This window comes from Diplotaxodon limnothrissa, linkage group LG7 (assembly GCF_057381915.1).
Source record: "Diplotaxodon limnothrissa isolate DT_005_m linkage group LG7, D_limnothrissa_male_GT1.1, whole genome shotgun sequence".
NCBI classification, from domain to species: domain Eukaryota; kingdom Metazoa; phylum Chordata; class Actinopteri; order Cichliformes; family Cichlidae; genus Diplotaxodon; species Diplotaxodon limnothrissa.
In genome coordinates this window covers 69,103,277-69,117,043 of record NC_140602.1, presented here as the reverse complement: position 1 = coordinate 69,117,043, position 13,767 = coordinate 69,103,277, and the positions used below count along the sequence as shown (strand labels likewise).

The window sequence follows — 13,767 nt, the reverse complement described above, 5'->3', positions numbered from 1 at the left end:
GTTTTCCACACGCTTCTTGCGACCCTGTTGACTATTTTGAATGAAACGCTTGATTGTTCGATGATCACGCTTCAGAAGCTTTGCAATTTTGAGACTGCTGCATCCCTCTGCAAGATATCTCACTATTTTTGACTTTTCTGAGCCTGTCAAGTCCTTCTTTTGACCCATTTTGCCAAAGGAAAGGACGTTGCCTAATAATTATGCACACCTGATATAGGGTGTTGATGTCATTAGACCACACCCCTTCTCATTACAGAGATGCACATCACCTAATATGCTTAATTGGTAGTAGGCTTTCTAGCCTATACAGCTTGGAGTAAGACAACATGCATGAAGAGGATGATGTGGACAAAATACTCATTTGCCTAATAATTCTGCACTCCCTGTAACTGATGTGAGACAAAATACAACTGCACAACTTTACTAGCGCAAAAAAAACCCCCATCCATTTATTTTCACTTAAACAAGCAGCTGTTTTTATGTGCATTAAAGCTATATAAACATTTAACAGTGAAAATGCAAAATCCTTGCTGAAAGTTTAACCAAAAAACATTTCCAGTAGAAATGGGCTGACATATCCTGAGCATAACCATGTATAATATCCACTGAAGTTAAAAAGAGGTGCTTTGCAGCATTAAACTGCAGTGTGCCAAATAAAAAAGTCAAATACGGATTTTTCAGACCATAAGGTGCACGGGAATATAAGACACATTAAGCAAAACAAAGCAGTCAGATAAATCTAACTTTATTCAACTCATTCTTCTTGCTTCCTCCACTTCTGTACCATTGATTCATTAATGCTGTATTCTATCACAGCTGCTCTATTCCCATGTTGTTGCAGTATATTAATGACTAACCTTGTGTTGTGGATGGATTATCTCAGTTGTTCTCCTGACTGAAGTTTGATCCGTTCACAGCATCCTGCCATGCGATTGCATTTGTCCCTGACTATCAGGAACCCTCACGGTAACTTTTATCGAGTGGAAAAAAGTTAGCTTGTTTATATTATGCTAACATAGCTGTGTCGCTAGCGGTCACGTAGCACATCATTATATACCAGCTAGCCCAACTTCAGTAACCCTACAAACGTCACTGCTGTTTAGTTTTCCGTCTTCATTCATGTTGCAAGTGATAGCAGAGCTGTACGTTTGAATTTATTTCAGAAATCTCTCAGTCAGAACATGCTACATCATCTTTAGGTGGAAGCTAGCGAGCTAACTTCCTGCTAACTTGTAACTCAGTTAAATGTAATAAATTCTGTTTTCATGGATGCCTGGATGTTAAACTTCATAGTTACACCTGGTAAAGCAGCAACGCTGATCATTTTATTAAAGATGAAAGAATTTAGACAGTTTTTAACTCTTAGTGATGCTGCAGTGTTCGTTTGACTTTGGGACCTGAAGTGGACAGAGTTTAGGACCCAGATTACTCGCAGATTTATGAGCACCTCAGTCCGACAGATACGGCAATAACGGCTGCTTGCATGTTCTACAAAAAAAAAGTGCTTTGTTGTGTATCTGACGGACAAACACCAAACCAGTTTCACATCACTGAAGTGGCACCATTTTTACAAACCAGTTCTGGTTCATCTGTTTCACTCAACGATCCGCCTTTCTCATTCTCCGTTACCGCCATGCTTTTTCTGCCATGTGTGTATGAAAACAAAGGCACGTTTTATGCGTTGCGTGTTTTACCCATATTATATCGCGAGATTTCATTTTCTTATCGTTGTCTAGCATTGTACCGGTATTACCGTGAACAGTATGATATGGCCCAGCTCTACCTACGATTCAGTCATACAGTTTGATCAGGAGCTGAATAACGCAACTGAAATAATCGCACAGTACATTAAGCGGAAGTCTCTACTGGCTTGTGTTTTGTTCCCCCTGCAGGTCATCCTCATGACTCTGGATATCAGTAAGATCTCAGTCCTGTTGGGAACGCTTGGCTTCAGCCCCGACGTCGGCCAGAAGACGCTGATCGTAGCAAACTCCTTTCAGGAGGTCGAAGATGTGTTCAAGGTGACACTCGGGCTGCTTTTTACATCCAAGTATATATTTTGTCATAAAGTCAGGACAGGAAGATATCGACTTCATCCTGTCTCTCAAACACAATGATCTCATATAAATGTATGCAGTGAAACACAGATATCCAGTGCCGTAAAATAACAAGTCAATCCTTACTGCTTCAATAATAATAATGGATTGGATTTATATAGCACTTTTCAAGGCACCCAAAGCGCTTTACAATGCCACTATTCATTCACTCTCACATTCACACACTGGTGGAGGCAGCTACGGTTGTAGCCACAGCTGCCCTGGGGCAGACTGACGAGGCCGCCATATCGCGCCATCGGCCCCTCTGGCCAACACCAGTAGGCGGTAGGATAAAGTGTCTTGCCCAAGGACACAACGACCAGGACAGAGACAGGGGATCGAACCGGCGACCGTCCGGTTACAGATGAGCTTCCCAACCCCCTGAACCACGGTCGCCCCGTAGTAATACAATAATATACTCTACAAACAAAACACTAGACACATAAACCTGCTTCACTCACACACACTGATGTTTTATAATCTTCACCTTTTAAAAACAGCTCCAGTTCTCTGTGGCACTCAACTGTGTGCAATTGATTAAACTAAAAGTAATAATTTTAATTTAAATCTGCCCTCCTGACCTTTTCTTCCGTCAGGCTGTGAGCACCAGGTCAGTTTTCTGCCTCAAGATCCACGAGGGGTTAACTCACGACATGGACTTTGTGCTCGAGCAGTGGAAGAAGGACATCGGCCCCGGCACTCACGTTGTTCTCGGTAACTGAAAATAGTTCTCAATTTGTTTTGATGGTGACCGTTAACCTGATTACATGAACCTGAACGTGAGCCGTGCAGTTGTCATTTCTTTTTCTTGTTTGACCTTTGACCTCTAGTAACCACCGACGATTGTCTCAAGGGTCTGGATATCAGAGATGCGACCTGCATCGTCCATTACAGTTTCCCCTCCTCTCCTAAGCTCTTTGGCAGCCGACTCTTCTGCATGGCTGAAAACTTCAGGAACTTCTCAAAACGAGTAAGAACGAGTGGCGGATGCACTTTATTAGGAACACCTGTACACCTGCTTATTCAGGTAACACAGGGTCCTGCAGCTACAGAACAAGTGTATGCTCACACAAACATCCAAACAGAAAAACTGTGGTTGTCTATATTTCTTCTGCCGCTGTGCTCTGATCTGACCCAGAATTAAAAGTTTAGTGATCATCTCGTCTCTGCAAAACCTAAAGAACCTCAAGAGGAGCTTGACAATGAGCCCAGCCGTCAGCAAGGCCTCCAAAATACTCATATTCCAAAGTGATCAGACTGTAAATGAAACAAGCTGGTGCAGCAGAGTTCAGGAGATTAAGACCCTGAACACCACCCTACCATTCTCTGGGGCTGACAGTGGAGCTGTGTGGAAAATATGGCTTTCAGAGCAAAGGGAGGCCATATGTATTTTGGTGTTCTTAATAAAGTGCTCAGTATTAAGAAACGTAAGCAGATGTTAACCGTCAATGTTTGAGGTCCTGGATGACTTTTTAATTTTTCTCCTCAGGATCAAACGAGGAGCAGCTCAGCCGTCACCAGGTCGGTGCTGCTGATCTCAGAAAGGAACGCCCGCCACGTCATTGGGATTCTGCGCTACCTGGAAAGGGCAAATGCCCTGCTGCCCCCCGAGCTGCTGACCTTCGCACAGGGGGTACAAATGGCACGCGAGGACCAGAAAACAGACCGCCCCCTCTGCAGATACCTGAAGAGTTTTGGCGTGTGCAGGTCTCCAGATTATACACGACTCTGTGGTTTCAGTCTTGTTCACTGGTCCGGGCCTTTAGTCTGCAGATAAGTTTGTCTGTCACATGGATGACTTACTGGCAGCCATCTTTCTCATGCTGGGTTCTTTTGCCAATCAGATTTTTACCTACCCTTTTTTTTAATTAGCCATATTGTTGCTTGCGTTGTCTATAACATCATGAGTTTCAGACAGTAAAGAGAAAATGACTTGTATGTTATTCTGTGTGCTTTCCCCTGCAGAAACAATGGCATTTGTCCTGAACGCCACCGCTTCGTCTCACAGCTGGATCAGTCCAAACTGCCGGCATCTGGAGTCATAGAAGTGAGGATGATGCTTCTGTTCTCAGAGTGATGTTGTGAATCATGGTGCAGCTGTCAGGATATTACATTGGCTCAGTAGTGGAGTTCTTGGATGAAACCCTGATATTTGTTTAACGATCACTGATTGTACTTAAAACAACACAAACAGTGGATGTGACTCTGTGTATCCGAGGTTGTACCGCTCTACATAAAGACAGCGTCAGTCTTCTACGGCCGTATCGTCGAGGAGGAGGACGGGGGCTTTGAGAAAATGGCCTCTGAGATGGCTTCGTACTACGCAGAGAAGAAGCTTGGAGCCAAGAAGCTGCTGGAAGGAGGACTGTACGCTGTGCAGGAGGACGATGTCTTCCACAGGTCTGACAAATCAAATCTAAACACCACCGTTGGGTGGCGATGATTTCAGCCTCACACTCTGGGACTGCGAGTTCATCACTGTAAGTCGACTCCTGTCTGTTTTCTATCAGGGTGAAGCTCCTCTCTGTGCCCGACAGAGGCGGCCGGCTGTTTTTCAGCGTAGTTGCTTGCTTCATTGACATGGGAAAGGAGGAGGAGGTGAAATCCTATCAGATCCTCGAGCTGCCGGAGCAGTTTCACTCTCTGCCTGGACAGGCCGTAGAGATCGTTGTCTGCCGGGTCAAACCAATTGATTCTGAGACCAGCTGGCACCCCAAGGTTTCCCTTTCTCACTTTGACGTCATGTACACTCACAGCTACAGCCGCATTGTTATCTAACACAATCATTCATTAAGTTGGGATTAAAAAGGATTACATCAGAGACAAAGTACGGGGCTGAGCAAGCTATCGAAAAGTGTCAACTATAATTAAGCTCCGATTTAAATTCCAATTAATTCCTCTGCTGCTTCCACCACTTCTCTCGCTCTCCTCTCTGATTTATTCTTAGAGCTGATTGGTTGCAGAGTAGGCAGTCATTCATCAGCACTGGCGTTATCTTTCTGCTGCTGTTGCATTTCTGTTTATTCATTATAAGTTGATCTGGGAGCTACTGGCAGCCGTGAATCTTGCTTTGGGCACAAGAGCTTCATATCCTGGATGAGCCCCCAAACGTTTTACAGTCTATGTGCATGATTTAAGATGCCACCATGCTGTTTAAGGTCAACCAGATGTTTAATAATGAAAATATTGTTTTTTACAAAGAACAAACAGAAATAAGGGAGATGGCAGCCTTGACCAAAACAAGCAGCTAAACTGCTAAATGTTCCTCTGAGATCTGGAGGCAATAATTCATGCATTCTCTGACTTTACTTCTGGTAGATAGACATTCTTCACCAGAGGTTCTCTTTCCATCTTAAGAACGGGACGAGGGAAAAAGAGTGTTTAATTTTCTATTTGTTTTGCGCCTGCAGGTTACCAGAGCCATCAGCCAGAAGATCCGCGGACTTCAGCATCGAGCTAGAGTAGTTCTCAGCCTGGGAAACACAGTTTTTGTTGATCCAATGGTGATGTTTTACATTTTAAATCATCTCTCCATACAGCCATCTGTACAAAGCTGTTAATATTTACGGTTTACAAAGCTTAAAAAGTCTCAGTTTTTAAGTGTGTCCTACCTGAGCTGGACTGGTTTTTAGCACCGCCAGTTGTGTCGGGATTCCCTTTTTGTTTTCTTCCTTGAAGGTTCGGGTCACCCAGATTCCAGGAATGAAAACTGTCATCAATGAATACAACGTCCAGGCGGAGATCCTGAAGACCCGGATGGGAATCAGGAACCCGGAGCACGTGGACCTGCTGAGGGCGCTGTGTGAGGAGAACAGCAGCAGCAAGGATGAAGGTCACATGTCCAGGTGAAGGGACAACCAACCAAAGTATTCACTCGAGGTCTGATCAGCCAATTTTCTTAAAAGAAGACTAAAGTAGCAGGTGTTTGTGGATTTTTTCAGGCTTGGAGATAATATTACATCTCTGAAGGATGTCAGGATTACAGCTGAGGAAGAAGTTCTGGCCAACAACCTCAAGGCTCCAGACCTTTCTCCACTAGAGCCAATGAGGTCAGGAAACCAGTCCCTGGTCCCAGCACCTACAGACCACCTGGTCCCAGTGTGTGATCAGAACTCCCAGTCAGAGAGTGAGGGTGGTTTTGGACAAAGAAGCACTGATAAGAAGCCAGCTGAGCAGATGGAGAGGTTTGTATTCTTATGATTCAAAGGACGAAAAAACAGACATTTTCCACCAAGCATCTGTCAGAAGGTTTCAGACGACACAGCCCAGGAAATGTCGTTCTCGTATATACACAGCCACAAAAGACATTTCTGTAGAGCTGCAGCGGTGTTTTTAACACTAAGTTGTGGAAACAGCGGTAGGTGCTGGACTGAATGTGAAACACTTGGAATAAAGACCTAATGAACGCAGGTAGTTTATTTGCAGTAGGATATGCTTGTTGTCTCGGTTAAAAAAAACATTTGGATAAGTAAGAAAAGAACATGCAATCCAAGCTCTGTGCAAAGAAAGCTGTCATCAGGCTCTGTTTTACACAAAGCGCCTGAGAGCAGCTTACACGTGTAGATGAAAACGCATTAAACTCTCACAAAACAACAGAAATAGTCTCAGAGCACAAACCTCACTGTAAATTCCATCCATGGACGAGGTCTTCCAGTTTTCTTTATTACTCAATGCTTTCCTTATTATCCTTCAGATGTTGTGTCTGACTTGATCTTTATCATTCTCCTACACGCAGCACCAGAGCTGGAGACGTTTTCCCATCAACCAGCTACACTGCTGCTCTGAACCTGCATGAAGAAGGTAAAAAGCTTATTCAGTCCAAACTTCAGTAACAACAAAGACATCAGAGCTTTTCCAGGTTTTAGATGGGCGTGGCTGTTACCTTTGCCCATAAGAGACGCGAAAATAATATATGAAATCCATCCTAAATTTTAAATACAGGTCTGTTAGTACAGTAACCTCACAGCAGCCATATTATTGGTCAGATAATTGCATTACAAAACTCCAACAGCACAAACACGGTCCAGAGGTCCAGTTCAGGTGAAGCCGGGCAGCAAGCTAGCAGCTAGAGCCGCTCATGTTGCCATCCACCTGTCACTCAGAGGCCACGCCCCATAAAAAATTACGTAAATGCAAAAAGTTTTTTCTTTTTAAATAATCTTTTGGCTACTCAGCGTGTAGTTAAGTGTGTGTGTGTGTGTGTGGGGGGGGGGGGCACGTGTATACAGGTGTGCAGGAAGGTGCTGGTCAAAGCAGTAGGCAGCAGGTCATCAGCACAGGCTCTGATGATGCATCACAAAGGTAAAAGCTGGAAGAACTCCCCACAGCAGCATCAGTACCTAAAGGTGTTGAGTGTCCAGAGCTTTGATTTTCGTCCTAACGTGCATCTCCTGGTTGTTTCAGTTTCCACCCTCTGATCCGCTGGTTCCAGACGCCCGACGCTGCGATTGTCACCGTGAAGCTGGCAAACCCGGAGAAGCAGCGCTGCGACTTCTGCTCGGACCGAGTCATTTATAGGTCTGTGAGATTCAGACCTTCAATGAGCGCTTGCCTATTTGGCATCACATCCAACATTCAGTGGAGGTTGTTATCTAGAGCACTTTACACAGGTGGGAGTGGGTACATGTTCACCATAATTTATTATTAATCCTTTATTTATCCAGGTAAAAAATCTCATTTCCAAGAGAGACCTGGCATCATGGCAACAAAAGTATAACCAGCCTGCATGTGAATTACACTCGAGTTTAATCGTGAGCTGTGAAAACACTCAGTTCTGTTTGGTATCTGACGCAAAGTTAATCAGTTCTTTGGATTAATGAAGTTATTTTGTAATCTATTCTGAATAATTCTCAGCCATTTAATTAAAAATCCATAATCTAGAGCAGATGTGCAAAATGTTTAGGCAGATACATTGAAACGCTGGTACAAGGAAAAGTCCATCACAGAGTTTATGTCCCGTAATTCAGCAAATAGTTTCTGCTCCTGTTGTTTTGATTTAATTATTCCACCCTCCCAATAAAATCTTTTAATATCAGCGTTTAGTGTCACATTATTACAATTATAATTCTACAATTAGCTTCCACGGTGCTACTTTTAAAAGGCATTCAAAGCTTATTCGTGACACTAGCAGGTCAAATATTCGTCTGCACTGCCTTCACTGTGTCATTAGTCTAATCAGTCAAGTCCAGCTTGTCGTCTTCATGGCCACCAGACATCGCTCCAGCATGTCCTGGCTCTGCCCCGGGGGCTCCTTTCAGTTGAGCATTCCCAAAACACCTCACCTGGCAGGTGTACCGCTCCGATACTGAACCACCTCAGCTGGTTTGTTTGGATGCAGCTCTACTCTGAAGTCCTCCGGAGTGATTTCCATTCTCTGACCTTTCTGCAGCCTGTAGCCAAGATCTCATCTTTTCACTAACTTACCACAGCTCAAGAAGTCCTGTTGTGGCTCCTTGAGCTTGTGCCTTTTGGCACAACCAGGTGAGGTTCTTGATCTTTATGGACCGGTTGCCACTTCCCCAGTGTTTCTGCGTCTGTGATCGTTTAAAGTCTACTCGTTTAAAGTGTTTGTGGCCACAGGTGAGAGTAGGAATCTAAATTGTCCACTAAATGGACAGCGTCACCGTCCACATCACTGCAGACACTGCACCAGTGTGTCATTTCTGCTTGCCTGCACTCGTAAGACATAAACCTCTAAAAGTGCTGTAAACACTTCTGACTCAGTCTTCAGTTTGAAACCTTTCAGATTGTATTTTAGTCCATAAATGATGACACAGCCATACTTTCTGGCTTTCTGATTGGGTATTTTCACATGACCTTTTTTTTTTTTTTTTAAAGAAAACCAGCACATGAACCATAACGAATATTTAAAATTAAAAGTAAAAAAAATAAATACAAGATCGGCAGCATTTGCAAATCGTACTCTGATTTTAAAAGTCAAGGTGCCAGACTGCTTTGCTGTCATGTATAAAAGTCCTGCCCACTCTCATCCCATCAGAAGCAGCTGAGCAGATGGAGAGGTTTGTATTCTTATGATTCAAAGGACGAAAAAACAGACATTTTCCACCAAGCATCTGTCAGAAGGTTTCAGACGACACAGCCCAGGAAATGTCGTTCTCGTATATACACAGCCAAAAAAGACATTTCTGTAGAGCTGCAGCGGTGTTTTTAACACTAAGTTGTGGAAACAGCGGTAGGTGCTGGACTGAATGTGAAACACTTGAAATAAAGACCTAATGAACGCAGGTAGTTTATTTGCAGTAGGATATGCTTGTTGTCTCGGTTAAAAAAACATTTGGATAAGTAAGAAAAGAACATGCAATCCAAGCTCTGTGCAAAGAAAGCTGTCATCAGGCTCTGTTTTACACAAAGCGCCTGAGAGCAGCTTACACGTGTAGATGAAAACGCATTAAACTCTCACAAAACAACAAAGTCCTGCCCACTCTCATCCCATCATCTTGAAGTTACTTAGCCGGTCATTAAAGTTGCTCCACCTGTCCTCTGGATCACAGGCTGACCGCCTCGGTCAGGTCTTGCCCCCCCTGTGTCATCATGTTTCCATCATCAGTAAATCCTTAGGACCCAGCCTGGCAGTTCTCAAACAGCTGCCGTCTCCTCCATTCTCAAAAAAACGGACATGGCCCTCATAAATACAACAAATGACCTCACTGCTGCAGACTGGGGACACATCAGCATCCTCCTCCCCTGGGACCTTTCAGGAGTTTTTCAGTCTCCTTAGTCCGTCTTTAACTGCTTGTGTAACTACTCTGGCCTCCCTGGTTGTGACTTCAGAGGTCCACAACATGGAATTCATCCACGACTCCACCCTCTCAGTCATCACACATTAAATCCTCTCTAAAACAGACTCCAGCCGCTGAAGCCTCGTTCAGTCCTGGACGCTGCACCTCCTCTTGCTCCCAGTCAAGTCCTGCGTCTTCTGTAAAATCCTTCGCGCCCCGTTTATCTCACCACCACCTCCCTATAAAATCAGACGTACTCTGTCCCTCACAGCAGAGGGCAGTCCTCTGGGGACAGTCCTACTGTATTTACTACAATAGATGACTACACAGAAGAACTGGTCCTTTGCTGATTGCTCTCTCTTTGCTGATTGTGTTCAGTGGCAGCGTGAACGGTCGGTTCTACAGAGCTGACCTGGGGCTTCGCTACGAAATCGCAGCTGACGTTTGCTGCTGGGAAATGAAATACAATGAACCAGTTCTCAAACTGGTCAAGCAGCAGCCGGGAATCTGGGACAAACTCCTCAGAAACAAGGTACTGATTTAGTTTTCTTTGATTTACAGAAGAAATATAGGATTATCTTCACGTTAACTGTAAGGAAATATAGTAAAAGCAGTAATTGCCCCTTGTTATGAAAAGCAGCAATACTAATAGGATATTTCTTGTCCTAGAATATATTTGTGAGTTATGACATGGAGCACTTTGAGGGTGAGGAAGAGGACGGAGTGCCAAATGGTAAGATCCTGAAAGCCCAACGAAGTCTAAATGTGACTGTTATTGATGGAATCTGAGAACGTGAAACGCTGATGTTAGGGATTCTGGATAATGTGCACAAAAACGGAATGATTTGCAAATTACGTAAGCCCAATATTTAAAACCTTTCTAAATAGTTTGGATGAGGACATCAGAGGTCTGGAGAAACGCAATGTTCAAAGCAGCGATGGTTGTAAAGTTGGTGGATTGGAAATGGAAAGCTTTGCCTTTCACCTCGGTGCTCCGCCCCCGCACTGCCACGACTCCCGGCTGTTTCGCCCTCACAGACGAGAAGTCGAACAGTTTATGGAAACATTGTCGGTGTCAAAATGCAAAAGATCATTGGTTTTCACAATAAAAATGGAAATATTGATATAATGCAGAGAAACGTGTGCACAGGCCAGGCTGCAGACCTTAAATGTTCAGGAACACGTTTCTCTGCATGGTTCAGACTGAGTGAAGCGAAGTCCATCGATCTTCTTCCACTGGTCCCATTCAGGGTGACGGGTGTCTTGCTGTGTGCGGCACTACTGTGATGCAACATGTAAAACGAACAGATATTTTCTATCATCCACAGAATTTCTGCGTTTGTGATGTTTGATGCGTTGTCTTTGTACTGGTGGGTTTTTTTTTTAACTGATTTTTGAATCATTGAATTGTGTTTTTATTTATTTCCCTTCAGTGTTGCAGCTCTTCAGCTTTCTTAGAAACAGGATTTAATGTTTTTACCCTGTTTTATTTTTTGGTTGTCAGGTCAGTGGTTTGTGGAGAACACGGGTGAAGATGACTGGTACAGGAACTCGGAGAGCAGCAGTGAGAGCGACGACTTTATATAACATCCTCCAACCATCGTCATCCTCGGGGTCGTGGTGTCTGTTCTGTGACCTTTGACCTCAGTAATGTTTGAGGCTTCTGCCTTTTCAATGGGAGCAAATTAACTTCAGCACAGAGTAGGGGTTCCAGATTTACTTCCACGAGAGTCCAGCTGCAGCGTTTCTCGCCGTCATGTCAGTGACAGGAAAAAAAAATTCAGATTCTGTTTTCACTTTGATTTTTTTCCCCCGTTGTTCTGAAACAGTCGTAGTGTTCCCCCCTGTGTGTGTGTGTGTGTGTGTGTGTGGGTGTGTGTGTGTGTGTGTGGGTGTGTGTGTGTGTGGGGGTCACAGGGAATATTGTCAGGTAAATGTAATGACTTGAGCCAAAACTGCATTTAGATTTTTCTTTATTTCAAATTTTCGTCTGTAATTGGTCGCTTCGCCTCCATAGGAGCTTTTTATTGTGCAGCAGCAACAACAGCAAAGTCTTAAATATAAAGTTTACAATAAGAAGTGTACATGTATAAACTGACGGTGAGAATTTAAACTAGTCTAAGATTTAGAGATTTGAGAGGGAGTTGTTTTAAGTTTGAAATGAAAATGTTCCTTTTTAAGCTTAATTTTACAGATGATTAAAAATATTCAGTGTGAGCTGACGGTGCCGGCTGAGATTCGTGCCCCATGCTTGTTCCATTTCAGATTCAGGTCGTGAGATTCTTGTTCTCATTTGTCGTGTTAAAGGGAGTCTTTACTGCTGTTATTTAGTGCGGGTTGGTTTCATAGTGTTCAGCCTGGGCTTGTTCTTCTCCTTAAAACTCTCTCTTTGAGGAGAAGAACACAGACGAGCAGCTGGAAGATGAAACTGTTTAACTTTTGCCATCGCAGTCGATTTGAATCAAACACTGGATGTGACTGAAGGGCCAACTTAGAGCTTTAATTCAGGTTTTCACACCAGTTCTGTGTTACCATTTATGAATTACACCCATTTTCCCCACAGTGGCCCACTCTGTAGATGATGATGATGATTCATCTGTAAACTGTTTGCATTTCCATTTGTGAAGGCGTGGCGTGATTGTTGACCTTCACAGTTATACCTCTGCCTCCTCGTCGTGTTCTCGGTTTGTTAGATCTCGTGAAGCATGGAAATACCTCTGTGATCATCCACTGTATTTGTCTCGCAGACACTTTGGTGCTGCTGACGTGCTCGGCGCTTTCCTTCTTTTTAAAGAAAGATCCAGATTGTTTATTTGGCCAGTCCTAAAGGTTTATTTTTCTTTCTTTCTTTTAGCCTCGCTCGCTTCCTTGATGGAATAGTTCTGTGTATTTCATCTGCTCATGTTGTCATGGAAGGAGCTGTCTCATGGTGGTTGACTGTGTGTGTAAATGGCTGTAATTCCTAATCAGTTAATGCAATACTTGAGTCACACTGAAAAGGAGGAGCTGGGACGGAGGCGGGTTGCAAAGTGGCCGTCAGTTAATTTTTTTCTGTTTCCTGTAAAAGTACTCAGTATTTACTGTAAATTCCAGCACTTAAGAATAGCTTTGTTAATTTTGGAAAGTTTCAAACTAAGACATTTGTACACCCAGAAGATCTGCACTCAGCTTTTTTTACTTTCAGCGAATAAAAACACGTGAGACTGAACTGAGGTGACATGAGAGGAAACTAGGAGGAGAGGTTTAGGAAGGATGGGTGTTCTCGTGTATGAGGCACCAAACAGTAGCTGAAGCACCTCACTCGGCACCAATTCCCAGAATGAAATGATCAAAATAGACGAGGGGGAAGAGAAAATGCAGAGGAATGAATCGCCACCACCTTCTTTTGCCCACCACAGCGACTCATCGGCCTCCATCTCCTCCTATCCCAGCGTCGCCCTCTGCATGTCCTCCTTCACTACATCCATGAATCTTCTCTGAGGTCTTCCTCTTTTCCTGCTGCCTGGCAGCTTCATCATCATCATCCTTTGTCCAATAAGAGAGTCAATGAATGGATGATGATGCTGAACTTGCTCTCAAACTGTTCTCATTTCAAGTTTCAGCTACTACATTAAACTTCCTGGGTAAATCTGCCTCCTGCTGGTGAAAGGTGTTTGCAGCAGGTCATTTGTTTCCAGTTCTCTCTCTTGGTTTTACAAAGTGCTGCGTGAAACTTGTTCTTCAGTCTCCTGTACCTCCACCTGCACTAAAAACAGCAAAGTCAAAGAATCTCATGTAATCAAGCATAGGTGAAGTTTCTCAGGCTGGCGTTTGTTCCCAGTGACTCCCGTGCACGCATAAATAAAATTCATTTTGCAAAGTTTGAAGCTGTAACTCGGCTCACTGTTTCTTTAAATGTTGTGTAAAGATTTGATTCTCATCACTTTGAGTTA

General features: G+C 43.7%; 1 protein-coding gene across 1 annotated transcript in view; it reads left to right on the top strand.

Moving 5' to 3' along the window:
- The window catches only part of tdrd12 (tudor domain containing 12), a 30,819-nt gene extending 19,397 nt beyond the window's left edge, over window positions 1-11,422 (top strand). Inside the window, exons 21-36 of the mRNA XM_085358828.1 lie at window positions 1,893-2,021; window positions 2,693-2,810; window positions 2,927-3,066; window positions 3,586-3,803; window positions 4,062-4,143; window positions 4,315-4,496; window positions 4,607-4,814; window positions 5,507-5,599; window positions 5,775-5,941; window positions 6,038-6,280; window positions 6,832-6,896; window positions 7,325-7,397; window positions 7,500-7,613; window positions 10,214-10,367; window positions 10,505-10,568; window positions 11,340-11,422. Of these exons, the coding sequence (XP_085214954.1) occupies window positions 1,893-2,021; window positions 2,693-2,810; window positions 2,927-3,066; window positions 3,586-3,803; window positions 4,062-4,143; window positions 4,315-4,496; window positions 4,607-4,814; window positions 5,507-5,599; window positions 5,775-5,941; window positions 6,038-6,280; window positions 6,832-6,896; window positions 7,325-7,397; window positions 7,500-7,613; window positions 10,214-10,367; window positions 10,505-10,568; window positions 11,340-11,422 (2,133 nt within the window). The remainder of the gene's footprint in view (window positions 1-1,892; window positions 2,022-2,692; window positions 2,811-2,926; window positions 3,067-3,585; window positions 3,804-4,061; window positions 4,144-4,314; window positions 4,497-4,606; window positions 4,815-5,506; window positions 5,600-5,774; window positions 5,942-6,037; window positions 6,281-6,831; window positions 6,897-7,324; window positions 7,398-7,499; window positions 7,614-10,213; window positions 10,368-10,504; window positions 10,569-11,339) is intronic.
- Window positions 11,423-13,767: the final 2,345 nt, after the last annotated feature.